Here is a 27,266-nt window from a genome sequence, read left to right as displayed (position 1 = left end):
TATGTGAACAGGTGTAGTTATTTGCCAGTTAATAGAAAGGTCTGTGCATTCCAAATCTTTGTGATAAAGATGAAATTCACATTCATTTTCCAGTTTGTTTTGGGAATATGTATTTTCAATTTTTCTTATATTATTTTTGTTAAAAGGCTGAATCATGGATTGGTGAGAAACAGAAGAAACTTGAAGCTGAAGTAAGCAAGGGTGAAGTTAACAGCATTGAAGACAAAATTAAGAAATTGCAAAAACATCAAGCTTTCCAAGCTGAATTGGTTGCACATGAGACAATGATCCAGCAAATAAGAGAGAAGGGTAAGAGGACAGTCATTTCCACTCCTTTGGTATGGTTGTTGCACATCATTAATTTTTATTAATTTGATTCAGTTTTTATCTTGATGATATTATGAAGTATTTGGTATTCTGTGGTATAAGAATATCTGTTCTGTAGTTGGACATTCATTGTAAATTATTTCAGTTCTATTTTAGTTGATTTTCTGCCTTACATTCCATTTGGCCTGTTAAGTCTCTTAATTCGTTATTAAAGTGTGTCTGACTAGGGGAAAACAGTAAAATAAAGGGGCTTCAGATGTAGTCCATTAACAGATATTCTTTTTGGTTGCCCCAGTTTAAGGACCTGAACACTTCTTTTAGAAGTGCTTAAAATAGTTTTGGTGTTATGGTATCCCCTTTCCTGGCACTCCTTTCAGTTCACTGTAAAGACGATACATTGAGTTGGAGACAGGCACAACAGACAAACTCTTACACATTAGCTTTTGGCCAAAGCCTTTTTCAGAATAGGAAAGACACACACACACACACACACACACACACACACACACACACACACACACACACACACACCGTCACGTACATATGACTGCTACTCCAGCATTGTGGTCCCAGCTGCTGAAGAAGGTAGTCATGTGTGCATGAGATGTGCTTGCTCGTGTGAACAAATGTGTTTGCTTCCATTTCTGAAGAGGGCTTCGGATGAAAGCTAATGTGTAAGTGTCTTTTTATTGTGCTTGTCTACAACCCAATGTGTCCTCTTAATGATGTGTTGCAGTCTGTCTTGTCCGTGTATTTGTGATATTCCAACCTGGAGTTCCCTCTTTCAGTTCTTAATTTCTCATTATTGTCACAGAATTTGATGGAAGCTGTAGCATTAAATTACATGTTCTTCAGTATCCTAACACAGGCCGAGTCACTGCATTGTTTGTCAAAGGCTATTAGTATGGAAATTGATTCAAAAGCTTTCTCAGAATTCATGCGTTCCAGACAAAGTTGTACTTAATAATTATTGCTCCATTCTATGCTCCAATTTGATTAGCCAATGGTTGGTAGTGATAAGTCTGCTTCTAAAGCCAGTTTATTTCTTTTTGTCATCAAAATCTAATGTTTTTGAGTGCAGTTGGCAATAATTTTGGTGAATTTCCTGTCATGAATATGAGGCTGTATTTTTATAGTTCCTTGTATCTTGTTTGTCTCCTTTCTTGTGAAGAAGAAAAATATCAGAATTATTCCACGTTTGGGAAACTGTCCTACTCCACAGACATGCTGATTATTTTGCTTCCAACTTTAACTATTTCTATTAAAACTGTTGTCTCAAGGTTCCTTTCCTTTAATCATATGGCAAATCACTTTGCACTCCTTATCTAGTATTATCTCTGAAATGTTGCTGTTTTCATTATTAACTATTTTTTCATGCTTGAACAATACAAACATCTAAAGGAACACTTCGAATTCATGTGCTATTTGTTTTTGTTGATTGTAACTGTATTATCTGCCATCTTAACTTATGAAATGTGATGTCCATCCAATGAAAGTTTCTATTTTGTTTTGTTCATAAGCCCATTGTTGACACTTGTTCCTATAATCAACTTTTCATTCTATCTTGTTTCATTTACGGTTTGCTCATAACTATTGCCTTGCCTTTGAGAGTTGTCTTGTTCAGATTCTGATTTTCTTTGCTTTTGTTTCTTTTATATTTGCTCTTTATGGAAGAACATTTGTTGAACAATTGTTCCTTTTATCTCTCTCTGTATAATTTTTGTTTTTTATGGTGCTGACTTTGTTGCATGATCTGATCTGTTATACCACCTTAATTTTTAATAAATTCTTAGAATATACATTTATTACTTCTACCTGATGAATCTTTCTTTCCAACTTTGTACTTACTTTCTTTTAATTTGCTCATTGTTAGCCTAAAATTACTTTAGAATGTAAAGTGGGATTTTCCCAGCAGATTCTACTTGTGCATAAGCTATGTCCATAATATTCCAATAAAGAGAACTATTCTTGTAAGATTTTCTGTCATTTATGAACTTACACGAATCTTTGTGGAAATCCTACACATCATCTCAGAATGGGAGCAGATTGATGCATTTCCCTGGAAAATTTTGTTTATCTTTAATTTAAGTGTTACTATTCTGTCAGAGATTCCTTAAATAAGTGTAATAGTGTTAATTAATTTTGTATTCCTAAATCCCCCCTTCTCTCTTCTTTAATAGGAAATGTGTACAGATTTTCATTCTGTATGGTCTTCATTTATTCTCTGCAGCTGTTCTCATATGAGTGCAGTAGAACCAGTTGTGTTTCTAAGATCTGTGTAGCCAAACTTAGTGATAAAGGTGAACAGACATAAGTAGCTTGGTGTCCCACGTAGCCTGTCTGCCACTTTAAGTTTTCTTGCATTTGGGTGATAATACTGTCATAACAGGAACCTGCACGTGGTATTACAATCATCACTAGCCCTTCTAATAGTACAATTGCCTTCCAGGACCCAAAGAGTTTGGCTGCACAGAGGGCTCACAACTCTTTTGTGTCTTTTGTGAGTATGTGTGTGGTGAACATGGGCCCCAAGCCATTTCAGTACTACTTCTTTTCTTGTGCTACAGTTTTGCTCTATGACTATATCTTTTCTCTAATCTATTCTTTAAGACAGATTCCCCAATGATAAACAGCATCATTAATGGGCTGTCAATTCTGGCCTCTCCTACTTCATTCCCTTTATTTTGCACCACATATTTTGCTCAACTTACATTCGACCCCTTCATCTGGGTTTGTCCTTCACCTTTCACAATTTTTTTACAGATTATGCATGCCATGTGGGGAAGGTCTTCCACTACCCAGCATGACAGTCAGTGGAGGGTCATCAGGTACCCGTATGATGCTAGCACCCAGACCATGCAGGGTCACACTGTGGAGGATCAAAATGTCACCTCTCCATGCATACTGAGGGGGCACCAGGGCTCCAGGCACTGGTGCCCTTTTTCTCTGACTGAGTGTAGCCCATTGGGAGAGCCCTCCTTTGGTAGGCAGCATCATGGCAGTTATTTGGCATCATTAAGTGACTGAAATGATCTGTCTATGGCTGCAAGGCCTGGCATTCTCTTCAGACTGACCGTAATTTAGTGCTGATCATGAAGACCATGGAAGCTTTCCCTCCTAGCCACACCATGGGAGCAAAATAAAGTAGAGCAATTTGTGGATAGTTATTTCCACAGGTCTTTGTTTACCATCTAGACAGATGGAGTTCTTTGTCTCTACCAAACTATTGTTTCTTGTGGAGAATATTGCGAACACATTTGGTGAACACTCTTCCTTTAACAAATTGCAATGTGATTCCATCTTAAGACAAGGAATGCTACTCAGTCCTGAGCATTATTCGTTTGCAAACAACTTGGTGATGTGTCTGTTACTATTACATCCCTGTAAAAATCTCAACATGGTTCAGGGATTAATTTTTCACTGGGACCTAATGCTGCAGATGAAGAACCATGCAAACACCTAGGATGACAAAGGTTCCACGTCATACATCATGTACACCAAGGCCCACCAGGCAACAAGGTAGACACCAGTGCATTCACCCTTGCTTTTGAGGCGCATTCACTTGCAGGAAACGTCAAAATCATGTGCGACTGTTTTGATGGGTAACTCCATGTTTCTCACCCCTGATGTGGTGTTTCAAATGCCAGCATTTTGGGATATGGCTTCCCAGTGTACATACATTTGTGGAGACAGTGGCGACCACTTCACAAAATCTTACCATGTACACTACCACTTGCCTATGTCATTTGTGGCAATGACCACCCTCCTCAAATTCTGAAGTGTGCTAACCTACTCAAGGAATGCAAAATTCAGGAACTGAAGGTCACAGATTGTGTGTCATTTTTGGAAACTCAGAAAAAATGTCTGTCTGTATCCAGTGTAAATAAAAGTGACCTTTGCCACTACTGTGGCCGAATCATCAGCAGTACTAGGTGTATTTAGTCCCAGGACATTGACACCTAGCAGTTGCACAAGTAAGCTTGATGATGGGAGTGATAGGCTCTCCATTCTCATGGTTCTTGCACCATGATCTTCAGGAACCACTCCTCACATCCAGCTGGAGCAGCAGCTTTCTCATCCAGTCTATACTGGTAACAGAGTTCTCTCTCAGGAACCCTCTCAAGGGAAATCCACAGATTGAGCCCCAACACCAGCCAGTGGCTGAAGAAGCCACAGACTGTGCGTCCCAAGGCTGCCCATTCTTTTTCTGTTCCTACACTCACAGCAGATAAGACCTTGCAATAAGAATAAGAAGGAGTAGGAGAAGCAGAAGAAGGCTACTGCAGTGATCCAGGAGGCACTAGATGCCTACCGAGCGAGGTGGCGCAGTGGTTAGACACTGGACTCGCATTCGGGAGGACGACAGTTCAATCCTGCGTCCGGCCATCCTGATTTAGGTTTTCCGTGATTTCCCTAAATCACTCCAGGTAAATGCCGGGATGGTTCCTCTGAAAGGGCACGGCCGACTTCCTTCCCCATCCTTCCCTAATCCGATGAGACCGATGACCTCGCTGTCTGGTCTGCTTCCCCAAAACAACCAAACAACCAACCTCTAGATGCCCTCCTACACTGTTGGACTCTGAACTGATGTATGTTGGAATTGTTTCACTTCCACATGTGACACAGTGATACTGTGTTGTGATCTGTCCTCCTGGCTCCCTCATTCTAACCAGGACATCCTCAACACGATGATCCAGTGCATCCCCAATGGATGTTGCTGTCCACATGCCAGAACAACAAAAACAACAACAACAACGGCAGCAGCAAAATTCTGTAAGTCTGTCTTTGTACAAGATGGCTGAGAAACCACAGCTGACCACCATCTGGTTGGGTTGGGAACAACAATCTGACAGGCTCTCTCTAAACTCCAATACCAAATTGTGGTCTTTTTTGATCTCTATTGGTATACGACACTGCTTGATGCCATCACATTTTACTTACCCTCCATGACTGGGGCATTCGAGGTTCCTACACATTTCAGTTCATTGGTTTGTATTCCTCAGATAGTTTTGAATTAGAGTTGGTACATTGCTGAGCTCCAAAAGAACATCCCACAAGACTCCATGCAATGTGTTCCACTCTTCCTCATTGTCATCAATGGACTTGTGACATATGTTGGACCACTACCCCTACACTGTATGTTGACAACATTTGCATTTAGTGTAGCTCCCAGTATAAAGCCTTGGCTGAACACCAGCTCCAAGGTACCACTTGAATTGCTTCCGCTTCCAATTGTCTGCTGCATAAACTCAAATTATGTATTTCTATCATCACACCATGGCCCATCATGATGCAAAACTCTGTTTGGGTCCCCGTCACTTGGATTTTGTTTCCTTCAAGACTAGTGCCACAGACCAGACTATTCCTTGCTGAGGTCGGGGTCTTCCCTTGTGTGGGATTACCATTGGAATGTACCAAGAGTCCCTCTTCCAGGATCTGACCTAACATCCTTTGAATGTATTCCCTGTGATTTCCTGTGCATGCATCCTTGTTTAGTACCCAGACCATGAATTAGGATGATCTATTAGAAGGACCTAAAGTTTCATTCATTCCCATGGACTTCCAGTGTCTGTTCCTCTCAGATCTTCAGGTTTATCGGGGAACTACCATCATTTACAGTGATGGCTTTAAAACCAAGGATGGGAAAAGATATGCTTTTAACTCTCCCACCAATCAGGAATAACAATTGTTACTAGGAATGTGTAACGTTTTTTGTGGCAGAGTTGATAGCCATTAATAGAGCCCTATATTTTTACTAAACAGTTCTTCCTCAGTCATGTTTTAATGTGTAGTGACACGACAAGCAGTCTCCAGGTTATTGACTGATGTTATCTTGTCAACTCATGATATCTGTCATTCATGACTTTATCTTTGACCTGAGTCACACTGCCTGCTTAGTTGTCTTTACATGGATCTGTTAAGTCATGTGGATATCCCAGGGAATGAATTGACAGACAGTTTGGCTAGAGAAGCAATTACATGCCTAATATTCATTCTGATGATCCCAGGTATGCCTTTGCAGGTGAAAATAAGACCTCTCCTCACTCAAAGGTGGAACATCATCTGGAGGGCTACTGCTTCCTTTGATAACCTCTGCACTATGAGGGAGACCACTGCTAAATAGAAATCCTCCGGGAATGAATCCACTGTCCTATATGCCCTCCTCATTGATCATAACAGATTAACCCATAGTTGCGTTTTATGTAATAAACCACCACCCTGTTCTGGTTGCAAAGGCTTACAGTCATTAGATCCTGATTTAATGCCCCTCATCCTGGCTTTCGATGCAAAGCACAGTGTTCACTTTCTTTGCCTCTGATACTGATATACAGCTTGTGGACAGTGAAACTGGTTCTCTCTTTTCTCTGTGAAAGTGGTATTTATTCTCAGATATAACATTTTAAACTACATAAGGGGTGGGGGCAGGGTGGTTGGGGTTGGGGTATCTCCCATTATGTACTGGATCTGGGGGACCCACTATCCTACCTCATTTGCCAGCCAGCTGATCGGTGTGATGAATAAGGGATGCTGTTTCCCTCCCTGCCGTCGTTGGATAAGCAGCTGCAGCAGCAAGTCATATACTCCTAGCTCACTCATTTGTTACATAGTTTAATTCTTAATTTCTTTGCGTGTTTTTGGTACTTGCATTGTTTAATTCATAAATTTTGGGCGTATTATAGTATTTGAGAGTTGTAGCGTCGCGTTTTAGTACCTGAATAGTGTAAAATCACGTAGTCTCCTTCCGCCGCCGAGCAGTGTGTCAGCAGTGCGCAAGTAGCAGCATTACTGCATTTACTAGGCAATCTTGTATTTTAATAACCGTTTAAATTTTGTGTCGATTTGTTTGTGCTCTCTGTAGATTAGTTCAGACGTTCTTTGCACAACAGTTTTTAGCATGGATAGGGACTGCAACTGCTGTGTTCGGATGCAGGCTGAGTTGGCATCCCTTCGCTCCCAGCTTCAGGCAGTGTTGGCTTCGGTCACACAGCTTGAGGCTGTTGCCAATGGGCATCACTGTGGGGTTCTGGATGGGGGTTTGTCGGGGACGGCCAGCTCGTCCCACGCATCCCCCGATCGGACTACGACTGTGGTTGCCCGGGATACTGCCCGCATTGAGGCTGATCCCTCACCTGTGGTAGAGTGGGAGGTCATCTCAAGGTGTGGCAGGGGGCGAAAGACATTCCGGAGGGCTGAACGGAAGGCCTCTCCAGTTTGTCTGACGAACCGGTTTCAGGCTCTGTCTCAGGCTGATACTGATCTTTGGCCTGACATGGCTGCTTGTCCTGTTCCAGAGGTTGCCCCTCAGTCTGCAAGATCCGGGCGGTCGCAGAGAGTGGGCTTACTGGTAGTTGGGAGGTCCAACGTCAGGCGCGTAATGGGGCCCCTTAGGGATATGGCAGCAAGAGAGGCGAAGAAAACCAATGTGCACTCCGTCTGCATACCGGGGGGAGTCATTCCAGACGTGGAAAGGGTCCTTCCGGATGCCATGAAGGGTACAGGGTGCACCCATCTGCAGGTGGTCGCTCATGTCGGCACCAATGATGTGTGTCGCTATGGATCCGAGGAAATCCTCTCTGGCTTCCGGCGGCTATCTGATTTGGTGAAGACTGCCAGTCTCGCTAGCGGGATGAAAGCAGAGCTCACCATCTGCAGCATCGTCGACAGGACTGACTGCGGACCTTTGGTACAGAGCCGAGTGGAGGGTCTGAATCAGAGGCTGAGACGGTTCTGCGACTGTGTGGGCTGCAGATTCCTCGACTTGCGTCATAGGGTGGTGGGGTTTCGGGTTCCGCTGGATAGGTCAGGAGTCCACTACATGCAACAAGCGGCTACACGGGTAGCAGGGGTTGTGTGGCGTGGGCTGGGCAGTTTTTTAGGTTAGATGGCCTTGAGCAAGTACAGAAAGGGCAACAGCCTCAACGGGTGCAGGGCAAAGTCAGGACATGCGGGGACCAAGCAGCAATCGGTATTGTAATTATAAACTGTCGAAGCTGCGTTGGTAAAGTACCGGAACTTCAAGCGCTGATAGAAAGCACCGAAGCCGAAATTGTTATAGGTACAGAAAGCTGGTTGAAGCCAGAGATAAATTCTGCCGAAATTTTTACAAAGGTACAGACGGTGTTTAGAAAGGATAGATTGCATGCAACCGGTGGTGGAGTGTTCGTCGCTGTTAGTAGTAGTTTATCCTGTAGTGAAATAGAAGTGGATAGTTCCTGTGAATTATTATGGGTGGAGGTTACACTCAACAACCGAGCTAGGTTAATAATTGGCTCCTTTTACCAACCTCTCGACTCAGCAGCATTACTGGCAGAACAACTGAGAGAAAATTTGGAATACATTTCACATAAATTTTCTCAGCATGTTATAGTCTTAGGTGGAGATTTCAATTTACCAGATATAGACTGGGACACTCAGATGTTTAGGACGGGTGGTAGGGTCAGAGCATCGAGTGACATTATACTGAGTGCACTATCCGAAAATTACCTCGAGCAATTAAACAGAGAACCGACTCGTGGAGATAACATCTTGGACCTACTGATAACAAACAGACCCGAACTTTTCGACTCTGTATGTACGGAACAGGGAATCAGTGATCATAAGGCCGTTGCAGCATCCCTTAATATAGAAGTTAATAGGAATATAAAAAAAGGGAGGAAGGTTTATCTGTTTAGCAAGAGTAATAGAAGGCAGATTTCAGACTACCTAACAGATCAAAATGAAAATTTCTGTTTCGACACTGACAATGTTGAGTGTTTATGGAAAAAGTTCAAGGCAATCGTAAAATGCGTTTTAGGCAGGAACGTGCCGAGTAAAACTGTAAGGGACGGGAAAAACCCACCGTGGTACAACAACAAAGTTAGGAAACTACTGCGAAAGCAAAGAGAGCTTCACTCTAAGTTTAAACGCAGCCAAAACCTCTCAGACAAACAGAAGCTAAACGATGTCATAGTTAGCGTAAGGAGGGCTATGCATGAAGCGTTCAGTGAATTCGAAAGTAAAATTCTATATACCGACTTGACAGAAAATCCTAGGAAGTTGTGGTCTTACGTTAAATCAGTAAGTGGCTCGAAACAGCATATCCAGACACTCCGGGATGATGATGGCATTGAAACAGAGGATGACACGCGTAAAGCTGAAATACTAAACACCTTTTTCCAAAGCTGTTTCACAGAGGAAGACCGCACTGCAGTTCCTTCTCTTAAATCCTCGCACAAACGAAAAACTGGCTGACATCGAAATAAGTGTCCAAGGAATAGAAAAGCAACTGGAACCACTCAACAGAGGAAAGTCCACTGGACCTGATGGGATACCAATTCGATTCTACACAGAGTACGCGAAAGAACTTGCCCCCCTTCTAACAGCCGTGTACCACAAGTCTCTAGAGGAACGGAAGGTTCCAAATGAGTGGAAAAGAGCACAGGTAGTCCCAGTCTTCAAGAAGGGTCATCGAGCAGATGCGCAAAACTATAGACCTATATCTCTGACATCGATCTGTTGTAGAATTTTAGAACATGTTTTTTGCTCGAGTATCATTTCGATTTTGGAAACCCAGAATCTACTATGTAGGAATCGACATGGATTCCGGAAACAGCGATCGTGTGAGACCCAACTCGCTTTATTTGTTCATGAGACCCAGAAAATATTAGATACAGGCTCCCAGGTAGATGCTATTTTTCTTGACTTCCGGAAGGCGTTCGATACAGTTCCGCACTGTCGCCTGATAAACAAAGTAAGAGCCTACAGAATATAAGACCAGCTGTGTGGCTGGATTGAAGAGATTTTAGCAAACAGAACACACCATGTTGTTATCAATGGAGAGACATCTACAGACGTTAAAGTAACCTCTGGCGTGCCACAGGGGAGTGTTATGGGACCATTGCTTTTCACAATATATATAAATGACCTAGTAGATAGTGTTGGAAGTCCCATGCGGCTTTTTGCGGATGATGCTGTAGTATACAGAGAAGTTGCAGCATTAGAAAATTGTAGCGAAATGCAGGAAGATCTGCAGCGGATAGGCACTTGATGCAGGGAGTGGCACCTAACCCTTAACATAGACAAATGTAATGTATTGCGAATACATAGAAAGAAGGATCCTTTACTATATGATTATATGATAGAGGAACAAACACTGGTAGCAGTTACTTCTGTAAAATATCTGGGAGTATGCGTGCGGAACGATTTGAAGTGGAATGATCATATAAAATTAATTGTTGGTAAGGCGGGTACCAGGTTGAGATTCATTGGGAGTATCCTTAGAAAATGTAGTCCACCAACAAAGGAGGTGGCTTACAAAACACTCGTTCGACCTATACTTGAGTATTGCTCGTCAGTGTGGGATCCATACCAGATCGGGTTGACGGAGGAGATAGAGAAGATCCAAAGAAGAGTGGCGCGTTTTGTCACAGGGTTATTTGGTAACCGTGATAGTGTTACGGAGATGTTTAACAAACTCAAGTGGCAGACTCTGCAAGAGAGGCGCTCTGCATCGCAGTGTAGCTTTCCCCAGGTTTCGAGAGGGTGCGTTTCTGGATGAGGTATCGAATATATTGCTTCCCCCTACTTATACCTCCCGAGGAGATCACGAATGTAAAATTTGAGAGATTAGAGCGCGCACGGAGGCTTTCAGACAGTCGTTCTTCCCACGAACTATACGCGACTGGAACAGGAAAGGGAGGTAATGACAGTGGCACGTAAAGTGCCCTCTGCCACACGCCGTTGGGTGGCTTGCGGAGTATAAATGTAGATGTAGATGTAGACTGTAATGGACTGGGGTAGGGATGGCTGTGGGAGAGATTGCCTCTGTCACATGCACAGTCCCAGGTGACACACACATGGCCCCACACATCTATACTGACCTGATTATTTCCCTCACCTTGTTTTATTATTGTTGGTCTGGCTGATGCCCATTACTTTTTTATCCTTCTCGATTTTTTAATATGCATCTCTTGGCTAGAAGGCATTCTCTACACTCTAATTGTCTTTGCCTTTAATTGGGTTGGTGTGGAAGTTCTGCTCAAAACTCTCTCCTGACATAGATGAGCCTCATCTGCTCTGACCTATGTACTGGTCTGACCAAACTACTTTCACTTATCTTTAAATTATATCTCAGCTATGGCATCAATATTGCTTTCAAGGCCTCATTTTTATCACTCCTGCATACTCTAATTTGATCAAATTTGTGGCGGATGTCGCTAACTCCAGATAAATTACCTCTTGATCTAGGGTCTTGTGACCTCACTGTCTAGTCCTTTAACTCCAACAAAAAAAAAAAAAAAAAAAAAAAAAAAAAAAAAAAAAAAAAAAAAAAAAAAACCAAACAACCACCAAACAGTTTAGTTACAAGTGTGGAAAGTGATAAATCTCTTGCGAGAGATGCTTGCTGCAGTATTGGCTAAATCCTAGGTGCTTCTAAATCTCATAGACAGGAATAAATGTGCTGTTTCCCATGATGCTCACATGCTACCAAGAAACTCAAGTCAATATTGATGTTTAGCACTTTTCGTATGTTCCTCTGAACCACAACCCATTTAATCAAAACAGTAACAAACTTTGACTTTGCATGCTGTCTACAGTATGGGTTGGTGAGCAACCCTTTTTTATTTATGGTCTCACACATAGTGACTTCAGAAAGTAAATTACACATTTGATCTCATAACAAAACCATTGTGCAACAAGAGTGGCACATCAGAGTACATGTTCTGGATTTCCTGCAGACATAAATTCTGGAAACAGTATGGATAGCAGGTCCATCACAGTGTGAGACTGAAGTGGTGAAGCAACTGGAAGTGTACTAAAAAATTGAAGTATCTGGTACAGAACGAGTCTTATGGGAAAACTGTCTAAATTTCACAAAGATTCACTACGAAATTCTGGTGGTGTAGGGACCAAATGCAATGTTGCATCCAGTCATAGTGAAATGATGCAACATTGTGATGAAGGCTGCACATATGTGGGCGATGATGATCCTGAAGGAAGATCTTGCATCAAGTGGTTTCCATCTTTTTACGAAGGTGTTGTTGCGCAGGGGTGGGGGGAGGGGGGGATAGATTATTGAGTGATGAAGACATTCACATAGTGGTCATTGCATGGCTCCATAACCAAGGAGCGGATGTACTTTGTTGTGGAACTGAATGATTGAATGAATGTTCAGACAGTTGTTTATAGAGACTTGGGGTCTGTATTGAAAAATATTGTAATGTATCTGAGAAGTGTACTGCAGCATTAAATAAAAATTACTTGGTGTGCCATAATAATGTGTAACTTTTATTTTGAAATCCCCTCATAGTGTTAACAGCTGAATGGCATGAATGTCTGTCTAAATGGCTGTTTCCCTTAACCCTCACCAAGATGTAATTAATGACTCTTTCTTGCTCTTAAATTACCTATTGCAGACAAAAGAGAGTTTTTACATGAAATATGTGTTGTCTTTCAGGAAATAATATGTAAGACATTGTGGAATCACAGTTGATATCTACCCTTAGCAGTTTCAAAGATGTTTTTATATTTAAAGAATATCTCTTCAGGAAGTGAAAGTTCAAAGTTGTTACTAGTGACACAGTGCTACTGTCTGGTAGGGAAACTTGTTCATAATCTATGTTTATTGCATAATTGCTGTAGGTAATAGATGTAAGGTGTCTCTATTCACCAAATTGGAGAGAACTCAAATTAACATAACACAGCTAGATATTGTGCTTGAGCTACTACCAGAAGTAAATTGTTTGCTTTGGCAGCAATAAATAAATAAATAAATAAAATAAATATTTGCCCATCAGCATCATTGTGTTTTGCGGTTATGATGCAACAGAGTGGTTTTGAAAGCCTCTTTGTAATAGATGACTCAGAATTTTGCCATTTGCTGTTCAAGAAAAAAGTTCCACATGTTCATAGTTAATTACAATGAATAACAACTATGATGTGAGTTAGAAATACATAACAGGTTTTCTTACAATCAGGTGAAATGCTGCTTGCGAAGAAACACAAAGCATCACGTGAAATTCGTTCCCAGCTTGAACATCTGCTCGCAGCATGGCGTCAGCTTTTGAAAGACTCAAATAATCATGGTCAAGGGTTGGAAGAAGCCCAAGATATTTTGGAGTTCAACAACCAAGTGGAAAAGATTGAGTCGTGGATAAGAGACAAGGTAATATATTTAATGAAGTATCTGAAGTACAGGAATAAATTTTGTTTCTGGGTTCGAATTTGGTGTATAACAGTTGAACAGTATAACAGTATTTATTCATTTATTGAATTACTGCATTGATGTACAGTATATTTTCAGTGGTAAGGAGTGTTATATGTTAGAACATACAACTTGTAATAGATAATTAGACTACTTTACAGAAATGTTTTGCCTTCTGAAAGAGAGAAATTATTGTAAAAACTCAATCTTTCTTTTAGACAGATGTTTATCATCCTCAGCTTCTGCTGGAAATTAGTTTAAATTGAAGTTGGCCTGAAATGCGCATGCATGCAGAGTATAAGGACTATGAGAACTATTTTCATTCACTTGGGTTAAATAGTGTGAGCAGTCAGAAGTAATTGAGAAATGGATGAGAATGATTTTCTCACCTAAATTGATGGTATCTCTCTCAAATTGGTTGGCTTTTGAAGAAGCACCAAATAAAATATATCCTCTATCTTGACCAAGAGCAGGATTCATCAGATCAGCAGAGGTCACACTGGTTGGAAGTTATTCTGAATGAGGAATGGTGGAACAGTCTGTACATTAGCCTGGCTTAACTCCCGATGTTGACTAACTTCTCAGAGGCTGTGCGCCAGCCTAGGTACTGCCAATGCGGAGCGTGGGCTATTTCCAGGAACATGACTTGTAGAGGGAAATAGCACCTCCTGTTGATGTTTGGAACACTGTTAGGTGACAAGAATAGTGCCTACAATGTTAGCGTCCAGAGTTCCTGGCGATAGCAAGTTGTGTTGTAATTGTTGCTGTTGTGCTGGATTGTTACCCGTAACTGTTATTACTGAACTGGTGTGCAGGTCTTGGTAGAATATGGATGTTGCCTGAGGCTAGAGCACCCATGAGATGTGACTGTGCAATGGTTGCTGTCTGGTCGTATTATAGGTGTGGACACTGCATCTCATATTCCTTGTGAGAAAGGTGCTAGAGCCACCTTGCAAGCAGCTGGAAGATCCAAATGGTGAGATTATTGGTCCCAGAGGATTGGGGAAGGATGGGGAAGGAAATTGGTTATGCCCTGTGAATGGAACCATCGCAGCATTTGCCTGGAGCGATTAAGGGAAATCGTGGAAAACCTAAATCAGGATGGCCGGACACGGGTTTGAACTGTCATCCTCCTGAATGCAGGTCCAGTGTGCTACCCACAGCACCACCTCACTCAGTCCATTCCCATTTGGAGAAAGATATGTCAAAGCCATCGAGTTTTTGCCGCAGAGCCTGTACTCAATCACTCCCACACGGAGAGAGACAGTGGAGCCCACCAGATTCTGAAAGGAGCAGCATTGATAGGTGACCCCAAAGGGAGCAGTGCCTTCCCTGGGTCATGTAGATGACTACTTGTGGCTGGAGAGGAATTAACCACTGCAGTCCAGACCCCAGAACTGTCATCCAAGGATGAGAGATGTTTCCATGCAGATGTCGCACTAGCAATGGTGAACAGTGTGGGTGGTGCAAGAATGGCGTGACTGAAACAATAAACAGATTAAAGATAGGTCATTGCATCAGGACTGTTGGTGTAGAGTGGCAAGGAAAGAACATGGAAATGGAAAAGGACAGAGCAGTGGAAGAATCCATTGAGCACAAAACTGCCAGAGAATCCAGTGTAGAGAGCAGCACTGCAGGAAGAGGCAGAGCACTTGAAAGATTGGTATGTTGAGTGCTTGCCACTGGATTATGCATAAGATCATGGAAAGGAAATGTAGGCCTTGGGTAAAGAATGGTGAATGGAGGGTTGCATTGAGCCAAGGAGGCTGGCAGGAGGAGGAGTGGCGCACCGAAGGTGGTTGCTCCTTGGAGCCCAGAAGACCCTGGAGACACAGATAGGTTTGTTACATGGGGCCAGTGGTGGTGCTGCCAGACAGTTATCAGTGCCCTCAAGAAGGACATCACCCATCACTGCCTCACCCCATCAAATGGACAGAGTGACTGTTGCAGCATCGTCAGGTGTGGATGGAGGAGGGCGGAGACCAGGCAACAGATGAGGTTCACTGCAGTGGAATGGAACTGGAGTCCCATGGGGAACAGACATCTCAAGCAAGGCCATCCTCAGAAGAAGGCCTGCTGTGGCTGCAACATGCAGATGCAGCAGGAAGCAGCATCAGATGGTGGAGGAGTGTGGTGGTTGGGCGGCAGATGGGGCTCAATGCTGCTGGTACATACTATAGTCCTCTCACCCAGAAATTGGAAAAAGGCCCGAGTATCAGGCAAGAAGACCATACAGAAAAGGCATGATATAATAGAGGTCACATTAAGTCCAGGGCAGAAAATGAGAGATGGAACCAAAGGCAAAATGGAAAGCCTCATGCTAATGACAGGATAAGAACCAAAAAGGTTGGGCACTAGAGCTATATTGGCAAAGTTGGCAGACCTAATCAGCAAGTAGAAACAACTTTGAGCTTGACGGAGGGCAAAAATGTCGCATGTTGTCACTAAACCTGGTATGTCATGAGATTGAGATAATTGTTGCTTATCTGTTAAAGAGATGAGTAACAATGCAAAGAAATTGGTAACTTTAGGTGGTAACAATGACAATGGACATAACAATATCGAGAACTGTGTCACCAATGACAGAAAGGGATGTTGCAAAATGTGAAATGGTGTTGCTAATGACAGAAATGGACATTGACAGGAAGAGTTGTACCCTCATCACCAGTCCGTTGCCCAAAGCATTGTCATCCTTGGGAAATGCCCGTCATGCTGCACTGTGGGGAAGCAACAGGAATTAGCATTGGCAGAACTGGAGGGAGCAGCAAATGGGAAGAAATTGCTGTATGGTCGAAACTATCCTTGTCTCCAATCTGTTATGTTGGGATTTGGTACATACAGATAAAACAACAGTCAAGTAGACTAGAAGTAACAACACATTTGCTGAGTGTACTGTTACAGGAAGAAATAACACTATCAGGCATTTGTGCAGACTGTGAGGGTTACAGGAAGACATACCACTTAGAATGTAACTACCTAGGGAGTTACTAGAGGAGATATCACCAAGCTGATAACTCCATTGAACGTGTGCGATGGAGCCAACTCCATTGAACTTGTGTGATGGAGCCCTAACAGTGAGGTGGAGTTAAAGGCCTATATCAGTGAATCAGTCTCCACTGAGAGGAGGATTTGTCAGATCAGCAGAGATCAGTGTTGGCCGAGAGTTACTCCAATTGAGTAACTGTGGAGCATTTGATGCAACTGCGTGATGCAGTTCCTGTTGATGAATGGCTTCTTGGAGGCCACGTGCTGGGCTAAATACTACCAAGACGGAGGTATACAGCACGAATTATTTCCGAGTATGTTACGAGTGAAGACAGATAGTCCTACAATGGCTGTGCCTTCTATCATGACTTGGAATGCTGGCACGTGGCAAGAATAGTGCCTGCAGTAGTAGCATCCTGATTTCCTGGTAATAACAAGCTGCTTTATACCACTACCTAGAACTGTTACTGTTGTGCTGGCTTGTAGACATCTGTGCAGGAAACGGATCATGCCTGAGGGTGGGCCACTTGTGAGACATGGGTATGTTGCAGTTGCCATTCAGTAGGAGAGCAGGTGCAGACACCACACTATTAATTAAACTGGACACAATTTGGAGGAGAGAGATTGGTCAAAAGTTGTTAGTTTTGTGCTTGTCTTCTTTCTTGTGAAAAGCAATTGTTATCGAGGTTTTCAGTGATTGTGGGGAAACTCCATTAGTGGTCATATTCACAACACTCTTACAATTTTATTAACAAATTTTGCTCTGACTGGTACTAAATTGGAAGGAATTTCTTGCACTTGTAATAATTATGAAAATTTTCTTCAAAGTTACTGACACTAAAAAGAGCGGGTGGGGCACACACACACACACACACACACACACACAATATGTGTATATTGGTGTATGCATATGTGGATGCGATATTTTCTTATTACCTGTGTGAAGTTGCCAGATGTAAGTATTCAGTAGAACATGTGACCAAGAAAAGAGAGATGGAAAAGAGAACATTGAGAACTAAGTGTCTCAAAACAGGATGATGATTGTGCAATGGAGAGGAAACACAAAGAAATGAAAACCAAAATACTTGGTGTCTAATGCTAAACCTTTGTATATTTTCTGTCTCTGTATTTTCTCTTTGTTGTTTACAATACATTTTGTCTTCTTGGTTCATTTATGTTTTTTCCCCTTTTTTTGTTACATCTGTAGGAAATGATGGTTCAAGCTGGTGACACTGGCCGTGACTATGAGCACTGCTTGGAGCTTCAACGTAAACTTGATGATGTTGATTCAGATATGCGAGTTGATGACTCTCGTATGAAGTCAATCAATGTTCTGGCAGAAAAGTTGATTAGGCAAGGTCGTAGTGATACCCGTAGCGTACACCAGCGCCGAGATGACTTGAACAGCAAGTAAGATTTTCAGCTAAAATTTGGGATTTTTAGGTCATCACACTATTTACAAACATTTTATAACATATCATTTATCTATTTTATAACGTAGCAATTATCTAGCTTGATACAGATGTTGTATAAAATATTACTGCCATTTTGGCATATAGGAATAAAAGAAATATAATATTCTCACTGGAATTAATTTATTGGATTTGAAGTAGAAAGTAAAAGTATGATCATAATGGGGAACTTCTTCCTTGTCTCAGATGGCGTGCTCTACAGGGTTCTTTGAGTAAATATAGGGAAAAATTAGCTGGAGCTCTGGAAGTACATGCATTCAATCGTGATGTGGATGATACAAGTCAGAGAGTTGCAGAAAAGGCAGTTGCAATGAGCTCAGAGGATGTAGGACGTGATCTATCAGCTGTAGAGCAGTTGCAGAGGAAGCACGAAGAACTTGAAAGGGATATGATTGCTATTGAAGACAAGCTGAAGGTACGTGCTAAATTTTGTACCCGATGTGTTACTCAAAGGCCGTTAACATTGTGTAAAGTAATATACTTCCATAAATGATGGTGAACTATTATTTATACACTATGTGATCAAAAGTATCCAGACACCCCCAAACACATATGTTTTTCCTATTTGGTGCAATGTGCTGGCACCTAATGCCAGGTACTCCATATCAGCAACCTCAGTAGTCATTAGACATCATGAAAGAGAGACATCATGAAAGAGCAGAATGGGGCACTCCATGGAACTTATGGACACTGAACATGGTCAGGTGATTGGGTGTCACTTGTGTCATATGTCTGTATGCAAGATTTCCACACTCCTAAACATTCCTTCGTCAACTGTTTCCAATGTGATAGTAAAGTGGAAATGTGATGGGACATGTACAGCACAAAAGCGTATGAGCACACCTTGTCTGTTGGTTGACAGAGACCGCCGACAGTTGAAGAGGGTCATAATGTGTAATAGGCAGACATTTATCCAGACCATCACCCAGGAATTCCAAACTGCATCTGTACCCACTGCAAGTACTATGACAGTTAGGCAGTAGATGAGAAAAACTTGGATTTCATGGTTGAGCAGCTGCTGATAAGCCACACATCACACCGGTTAATGCCAAATGACACATCGCTTGGTGTAAGGAGCGTAAACATTGTATGATTGAACAGTGGAAAAACATTGTGTGGAGTGACAAATCACAGTACACAATTTGGCAATCCAATGGCAGGGTGTGCGTATGGTGAATGCCCGGTGAATGTTATCTGCCAGTGTATGTAGTGCCAGTGCCAACAATAAAATTCGGAGGCGGGAGTGTTATGGTGTGGCCGTGTTTTTCATGGCGGGGGCTTGCACCGCTTGTTGTTTTGTGTGGCACTACCACAGCACAGGCCTACATTGATGTTTTAAGCACCTTCTTGCTTCCCACTGTTTAAGAGCAATTCGGGGATGGCGATTGCATCTTTTCAACATGATTGAGCACCTGTTCATAATGCAAGGCCTGTGGCGGAGTGGTTACACAACAGTAACATCCCTGTAATGGACTGGCCTGCACACAGTCCTGACCTGAATCCTACAGACAACCTTGGGGATGTTTAGGAACGCTGACTTCGTGCCAGGCCTCACCGACCGACAACGATACCTCTCCTCAGTGCAGCACTCCGTGAAGAATGGTCTTTCATTCCCCAAGAAACCTTCCAGTACCTGATTGAACTTATGTCTGCGAGAGTCATCAAGGCAAGGTGTGGACCAACACCATATTTAATTCCAGCATTAGCGATAGAGGGTGCCAAGAACTTGTAAGTCATTGTCAGCCAGGTGTGGGGATACTTTTGATCACATAGTGTATGTAAGATACAGTTTCCGGCAATTGTTGCAGAAATTCAAGTAACAGTTGTGAATAATTTTTGCTTCAGTTGCTTTTAAGCATTCAGTTCTCAATTTTAGTGGAGTATTTTTTTCTGGATGCTCCGTTAGAATAATATGTAGCTCCTTGTGATTAGTAGCTTTTATGCACAATTTCACAATGATTCCCATTGGTAGCAAAATTTTATGAGCAAAAGGATTATTTTAGCACAAAATTAAACACTATGTTACAACACTGATATCTCTACCACTAGATGCTGATCATGCTTGGTACAATCATGTATTCATTATATACTATTAATTAATATCCACATTGTTTTGTGTAACTGTTCTGCATAGTGTTTGCTATTGGACTGGAGAGTTGGTATCAGTGTCCTGGCTATGAATGGAGAAGAGGATTGATATGATGCCTTAGATACATTATCTTAGCACACTGTATTCTGAATATTGATGATTCATTTGGGTATAAATTAAGTGTTCCTGCAATGTCTTAATTAACACTTTTGTTCTGTTCATGACTGGTAGCTGTGCCTATAATATTTTCCTCACTTTTTAATATGCTATGTTGATTTTTAAGAGAACAAGGACAGCACAATTTCCTTTCCCCCATTAGTTCTTCATAACCATTCTAAAGAGATAATACCAGTTTAACATCCTGTTCTTCATGAAGGGAATCCCTCCAACTGTGATTACCAATAATTTTCAGTCACTGTGACAATCTCTGTAACTGCACTTTTCATGACCAGCTGACTGAATGAGTGTTAACATATCTAACAAAAACAGGTAGTAAGAGAGAGCAAGTAGCAGAAACATAATTTCTTTTGCTTTGTTGCCACACACTTTTATATCATCTGTGCACACAGGTACTGTTTGTCCTTCCCTGTCCCACCTGAATAATGGAGGCAGTGATGGTTACTACTTACCATATAAATGAAGCACTTAACTGGCAACAGGTACATAAACAAAGCTGAATAATTAGGGGGAGAGAGAGAGAGAGAGGGGGGGGGGGAGGGGGGAGAGAGAGTGTCCGATTGCGGTAGTCCCCCAGATTCTTGATTGGGTTTAAATTTAGGGAGTATGGTAAACCCATCCTGGTGCTCTTTGAACTATGCATTTACACTGCAAGCTGTGTCACATGTTGCATTTTCCTTCTGGTAGATGCCATTGTGCTGAGGAAAAACAAATGTACGTAAGGGTGGACATTGTCTCCTAGTATAAATGCAGACTTTTGTTGATCCATTGTGCCTTCCAGAATGATGAGATCTTCCAGGGAATGCTACAAAAACACTCCTTCAGCCTGGATCCTTCTGACAATTGTTGCAGGGTGTTTGCTTTCAGACGCTTCACACCATGCACCCCACTGTTCATCTGTCTGATGGAGCATTAGACATGAGTCATATGTAAAGATGAAGTCTCATTGGAAGTCCATTTGCAGTTCTGGTGTGCAAATTCTAGCCATCATTGCTGATGAACAGCAGTCAGCTTGGATGCATGGACCAGGTGCCTGCTGTGAAGGCCCATATGCAGCAGTGTTCACTGAATGGTCATTTATGAGATACTGTTGGTAACCCCTTGGTTCATCTGGGTGGTCAGTTGCTCGTCTATTCACCCACACACATCTCTTCAGCCATCATTCACCTCTGTCATCTATGGTGTGTGGTGCACAACAGTTGCGTCAGCACTGGTTTTGGGTAGCGCCATTTTGCCATGCGCAGTAGACTTTAAACTCAGTAGCAAAAGAACAGTTTACAAACTTAGCTTTTCAGAAATGCTTCCACTCTGGGCCTGAAAGCCAATAATCATGTCCTTTTGGACATCAGATAAGTCGCTCCATTTCTGCATTACAAAAGTGACTGCACAGTTTTCCACATCCCCTACCCCCCAACATGCTTTGTTTACCCTCCAGTGCTAGTGCTGCCACCCACCACCTGCTGTCTGTGTGTTGTTATTGCATTTTGAACATAGGTGATGTTCACATTAATGTGACAGTACCATGCGTCTCTGACAGTTGTAGCTTCAGATTTTAAAAATTACCAGTTTTTAGTATGTCATATTTGGCTTGCTAGTTATGTGCTACAATGTTGCTTTTGGCACATTCTCCTGGGTGACTTTCTTACCTAATCCTTGAATAATCATTATTCTTAAAGCTCGGTCTTCTTTTATGCTTATTGAAGGAACTTCTAGATCTGAAACTTTTTGTTTGACTTTGTCACTCATGTATATCTGCTACCATGTAGTATGCAGAAGTTTTTTTTTTTTTTTTTTTTTTTTGTATCCTTATTTGATTGTTGTAACAGCCACAGGCCAGTGGGTTTGTGACTATATCATTCCAAATGCAGAAGACCATACAACTCTCTTTTCAAGATAATAGTTTTGAAATTCTCCAAAATTTGGAGGGTTGTTAAGTCACTTGTCTTTTATTGCTATTTAGCCACCACAAGCCACAACCTGTGCGTATGTTGCAGTAAAACTGGAAAAATCTGTGATTCACATGGAGCTGAATCTTAGCTGAAAAATAAAATATAAATTAAGTGTGAATGTCAAGTAAATTATGCAGTGTTGTAAATTCTTGTTTGTGTTATAGGATCATGAGCATGAAGCACGCCGCTTGATGCAAAAACATCCAGACATTCGTGGCAAATTGGCCGAGTTGGCAGAAAGCTGGCGTGCTCTTCAGCAGCTTGCTCATCAGAGACGGAAAGCATTATCTGCTGCTCACACATTACACAAATTTCATGCAGATTTGCATGAACTTGAACTGTGGGTTGCTGATACGATTAAACGTATAGATTCGTCAGAGCTGCCAGCCGCAATTGCTGAAGCAGAGGCTATGCTTGAATTACACCATGAAAGAAAGGTAAGCAAAATAAATTTTATTAATATGTGGCATTAGGTAAAATTTTGGTAATGTTGACGATATTTTGTGGCTAATAAAGACAAAAATGATTTTTCTGTTGACCCATTTGCAGCTAGATTTACTTTGCTTGACTGCTTATAAGGAGCCCAACATACCATTCTTTTTATAAAAAAAAAATTTCTGTTTGGTAACATAAGTAGTGTGATGTTGCAAGACCATAGGAATGTGTAGAGAGTAAATGAATATATTTAAATTAATGACTGCAAAGTAGCTCCACCCACCAATAAGAACTTTATGAAGTCAGTAAATGGTTTTGGCATTTAAATCTGTCCATTTTGTGGGATTTTGTACTGTAGAGAAACACAAATGCTTTTGTACAGCAGTTAAAATGGCCTGATATAAAGGCTGAAACTGATCATGGACTTAATAAAGTTCTTAGTAGCAACTGGAGCAGATTTTCATTAATAGAACATACAGCTGCAAAATCAGCACACTCTGAATATGGGGAAACTAATTGATTTAAATTGTGCAGCAGGAATTTTAAAACACTTGAAATTGTTAAAAATATTTTCCAGTTTGTCCTGCTATGCAATGTGCAAGTGTCATGGTGTATTATGTGAAAGCTATCATCTGAGAGCATCTCACAAGGACCCTGAGATCCAGCCCTATAAAATGTTCTTGCCTCTCAAGGTATCAGCAACATGGGTTATACTGTGGGAACAGGTATTGTTTATTCTTCTGAAATGAAGTTGGGCCTCTTGTGTCATGGGAAAGTTGAACATACCCCTTCAGTAGTTCAGAAAAATTCTGTTATCCTGTGACTTCTTCTCCTGTAAAATTGTACAGTGGTGACTTTGATTGTGATATCTTTCCATGCTATTACAAGACATTGACTTAGCTGCTTACTAAAAGTTGTAGTAACATGTTCCACAGTTTATGAAGAGGCCGATGGAACAACTGTTCTCTGAAATTCTTAATAGGATTTACAGTGATGTTAACAGAAACCGGAAAGTCAGTTATGTTACACACTAGAATGTTTCCAAAAAAGTGTGATATGTCGAACGCTAATCAGATTGCTAGATGCCAAAACTATGAATATGATTAGGCTGACAGAACTACCGGTATGAAAAAATTGATGTGTAGTATTAGTCTCTGAGAGATAAAGCTACCTACTTGGTTAGCTAGGGAGAGAAGGGCAAGTGGGAGAAACAACGATCCATTAAGCATAAGAAATTTTGTATGTTATAAAATGGGACAGAATGTGGACGGTTGGTCAGGATCAGTTTGCTAGGAAGTTTCTAAAGTGTTGTTGGAGAAAGGCAATTGATCTGTTCACAGTGATATTTCTAAGAAATGACGTACTGAATAATAGAAAATGAAACAGAAAGACTGACAAATTCCCAGTGAAAATATCCCACCCAGAGTGAGCATGAGGACAGGAGAAAATTGTCTGTCATCTCTAATACCTTTCTAATACTGATGGAAGTCTGATGGAGCTGTATCAGGTGAATAAGGCAAGTGTGGCAACAATTCATACCTTAGTTCCTGTAATTTTGCCATGATGATGGCATGTGTGCTGATGCTCATTGTCTTGATGGCGGCACCCATCTTGCAGATAATTTTTTTCATTTTTAGTTCTTCAGTTAAAATGTGATATACCCTTTCAGATGACATCTGGCAACCATGATGAGCAATTTCACACATTTTCAATCAGTGATCCTCCATGACCATTTGTGCACTTTTGCAATGATTTCTGGAATAGTGACACATCTTGGCCGACCACTGCGCGGGTCATCATCTAAGCACTCCTGACCAAATTTAAATTCATTTGTCTACTTGGCAACAGTTGAATATGAAGAAGCAGAGTCCCCCAGTGTATTCTGGAAATCGGCATGAATGTCCTTTGGTTTCATACCTTTCTTTAAGAAGTACATAATCACTGCTCAAATCTCAGTTTTTTCCATCATCGCAAATCACTACCCGGGAACAACATCATCACCACTACAGCTCTCTTCCAAGAGCACTGACGTGGCACGTGTTTACAGGCAACAGTCCAATGAATATCAAATCAGTTTGTTATCTTCTGCTGTGACCCCATGAGGATTGAAACCACATCAGGCTCTATAATGTGCTACTTTAAGTAGATTATCTCAAAATCCAAAGCTAGGAAATCTAAACAATGAATAGTATCATAATTGTTGTCTACTCGAGGAGGTACTTTCATCCAGAACTGGGTGTTGTGATGGCCTGACCCCACCGAGCTTACAACATTTCCTCCTACTGTGCTTATGGCAACATTTCCTCCTACTCTGCTTAAAGTACAGAAAGGCAGATCCATACTACCAGACCTAAAGAACCAGTGACTAACAACTGACACTTGTGCACCCTGTTTCGAATAAACATTTCCCTTTCTACTCCACTATTATATTGGTTACACAAAAGTTTGTAAATGACATTGCACACTGCTGACCAGTGGCTGTGTTTACCAGAAGCACTGCCCAGTGGTTCCAGCACTTAAGCATTTGTTTCATACATGCATGTTGCTGTGTGGTCTAGCACATGTCAGCCTTTGCTGTTCTCTACATTCTCTCTCTTGGTAGCCATTTGGCCTTAATTCTCACACAGTGGCACATTGCAATCCTGACCTGTAAGCCCTGGCCAGCAACAGTGATAGCATGTCATTTTGGATTTGAACACATTTCTTGACTCTCGTGACTGCATGTCCTACCTCACCCACTTCTGTGCTGTGTGCTCTCTGATAAGCTGTGTCCACACTGGCTGTGCCACACACAAACATGTGGTGCAGAGCAGTGTGGACCAGCACAGAGCAGCACAGAATGAAGCAGGGTCTTTTTAGGTGTGCCGCAATGTTCCAGTGTGTATGCATGCACGTCTGCGCATCAATAACAATGGAAAATGAGAAACACTATCCAGCTGCAGCTGCACATAAATGAACCATTCCCTTTGATGCACCAAAACTGCATAGAACTTGTTTGTTTTTGTGCAGAGAGGCACAGTTTGATGTCCACGCCAGACATGCCACACTGCACGAAACCTCTTTTTGTTTGTTTTGTGCAGCACAGTGTGGTGCGGCTGGTGTGGCTGCAGCTATATGGTGTACATTTTCTTATTGTCTTTGTGAACATAGTCCATAAATTCCTTGTGCCCTTTCTCGTGCCCTATAGAGATGTTAGTTAAGTAGTTCCCTCTGGAGCTTATTAGTACTTTTGATTGACAGCATTCATGCAGTCTAGCTTCTGTATCGCCAGAAGTTTACATGTGACAGATTCTCATAACGCATTGTAATCTTGCACATTGTCTGTCAGTTTTAACCCTACTGGACTCAGGAATTGGTTCACTGACCACTTACCCAAGGTCACTCTAGTGCTCAAATTCTCAAGAAAAGCTCAATTTTCATCCTTGGGCCCCCTTCCACCCCCCCCCCCCTCCCCTCTCACAAGTCAGTCTGATCAAAGCAGACACAGCAAAGGACAATAGTAGGGCAGATAGATGAAGTGGTGATGGGGATTCCACTCTTCTGGATGTCCTCAACTTGTTCTGTTCGTGAGTCAAAATAAAGTCGTCTTCGCACAACTGTGCAACCTGATTCAGAATATGATGAAGCATCTCTTATGTGGTAAATTTCTCACCCAACTACATCTAGTAACAACCGGTTATTAAGGATACAGAGAGGGGAAGCACTGGTTGCAAGTACTGCCAACACTCACCCACCAATACACTATGGTCCACACTGCTGGCATTGATTGGACAGCAATATTGCACGAGCTGGAGTCATGTTTCTTCACACCAGTCAAACCAGTGAGGTAGCGGTAAAGTGGAGAAAACTGCCCAGAGCAGTCCAGTCAAAGCCAATCATCACCAGCTGTACTGCTGTGTTGTCAGGATGTCATAATATCAGGTGGGTGGTACAGGGTCTTACATCAGGGGTTCCTTGGCAGAGGCAGCCACTGCAAATTGTAAATGCATGGCGGCAGCATTGGCAGTGATGATGTTTGTAGCTGTGGTTTAACTAATTAGTGTTAGGTTTGATGACTGACTCCCGTGAATAGTCAGTGTGGGAGAAACGTGTCAGGACTGTTGGTCGGTGTTTCTTTGGGGCAATTGCAGCAGGGATGTGAGTAAAGTAACAGTTGAGGCTCTCCCATGGAGTTCTAGATTATGAAGTCTTCAGTGAATATCTGTGGGGGAATGGCAGCCTGTTCTTCCTCAAGGGATGAAAACAGAGAAGGTATTGATGTAGGGGTCTTAAATGAAGTTGATGTTCAAACGTATTCCAAACGTGTTCCATTAGATTCAGATAGGGACTGGGAAAGCCAGTCCATTGCAGGAATGTTATTTTCCACTAGTACTGCCTCACAGATAGTGCATTATGGCAGTGCCTGATCATTCTGATACGAACAATTGTCATCTCTGAACTGTTTCCACTCGTCCACTGTCCAGTAGTCTCTCTCTTTACACCATTTCTAATGTCACTTACCATTGACTACAGAAATGTGTGGCTTATGAGGAGGTGCTTACTATTTTACCTCAGTCTCTTAACTCCCTATGCACATTCATTGTGGTATATGATCTGCTAGTAGCTCTGTGGAGATCATGAGTGATAACATCTGCTGATTTAACGCAATT

The 27,266-nt window shown here is 41.9% G+C and overlaps 1 protein-coding gene across 1 annotated transcript in view; it reads left to right on the top strand.

Annotated features, from left to right (window-relative positions):
- Positions 1-27,266, top strand: part of LOC124722947 (spectrin beta chain, non-erythrocytic 2) — a 315,201-nt gene that overhangs the window by 205,829 nt on the left and 82,106 nt on the right. Inside the window, exons 40-44 of the mRNA XM_047248111.1 lie at positions 147-309; positions 13,284-13,471; positions 17,703-17,905; positions 18,154-18,382; positions 22,347-22,619. Of these exons, the coding sequence (XP_047104067.1) occupies positions 147-309; positions 13,284-13,471; positions 17,703-17,905; positions 18,154-18,382; positions 22,347-22,619 (1,056 nt within the window). The remainder of the gene's footprint in view (positions 1-146; positions 310-13,283; positions 13,472-17,702; positions 17,906-18,153; positions 18,383-22,346; positions 22,620-27,266) is intronic.

This window comes from Schistocerca piceifrons, chromosome X, assembly GCF_021461385.2.
Source record: "Schistocerca piceifrons isolate TAMUIC-IGC-003096 chromosome X, iqSchPice1.1, whole genome shotgun sequence".
Classification (NCBI taxonomy): Eukaryota; Metazoa; Arthropoda; class Insecta; order Orthoptera; family Acrididae; genus Schistocerca; species Schistocerca piceifrons.
The sequence above is the reverse complement of the archived record's forward strand: the minus strand, read 5'-3'. Positions and strand labels throughout refer to the sequence as shown.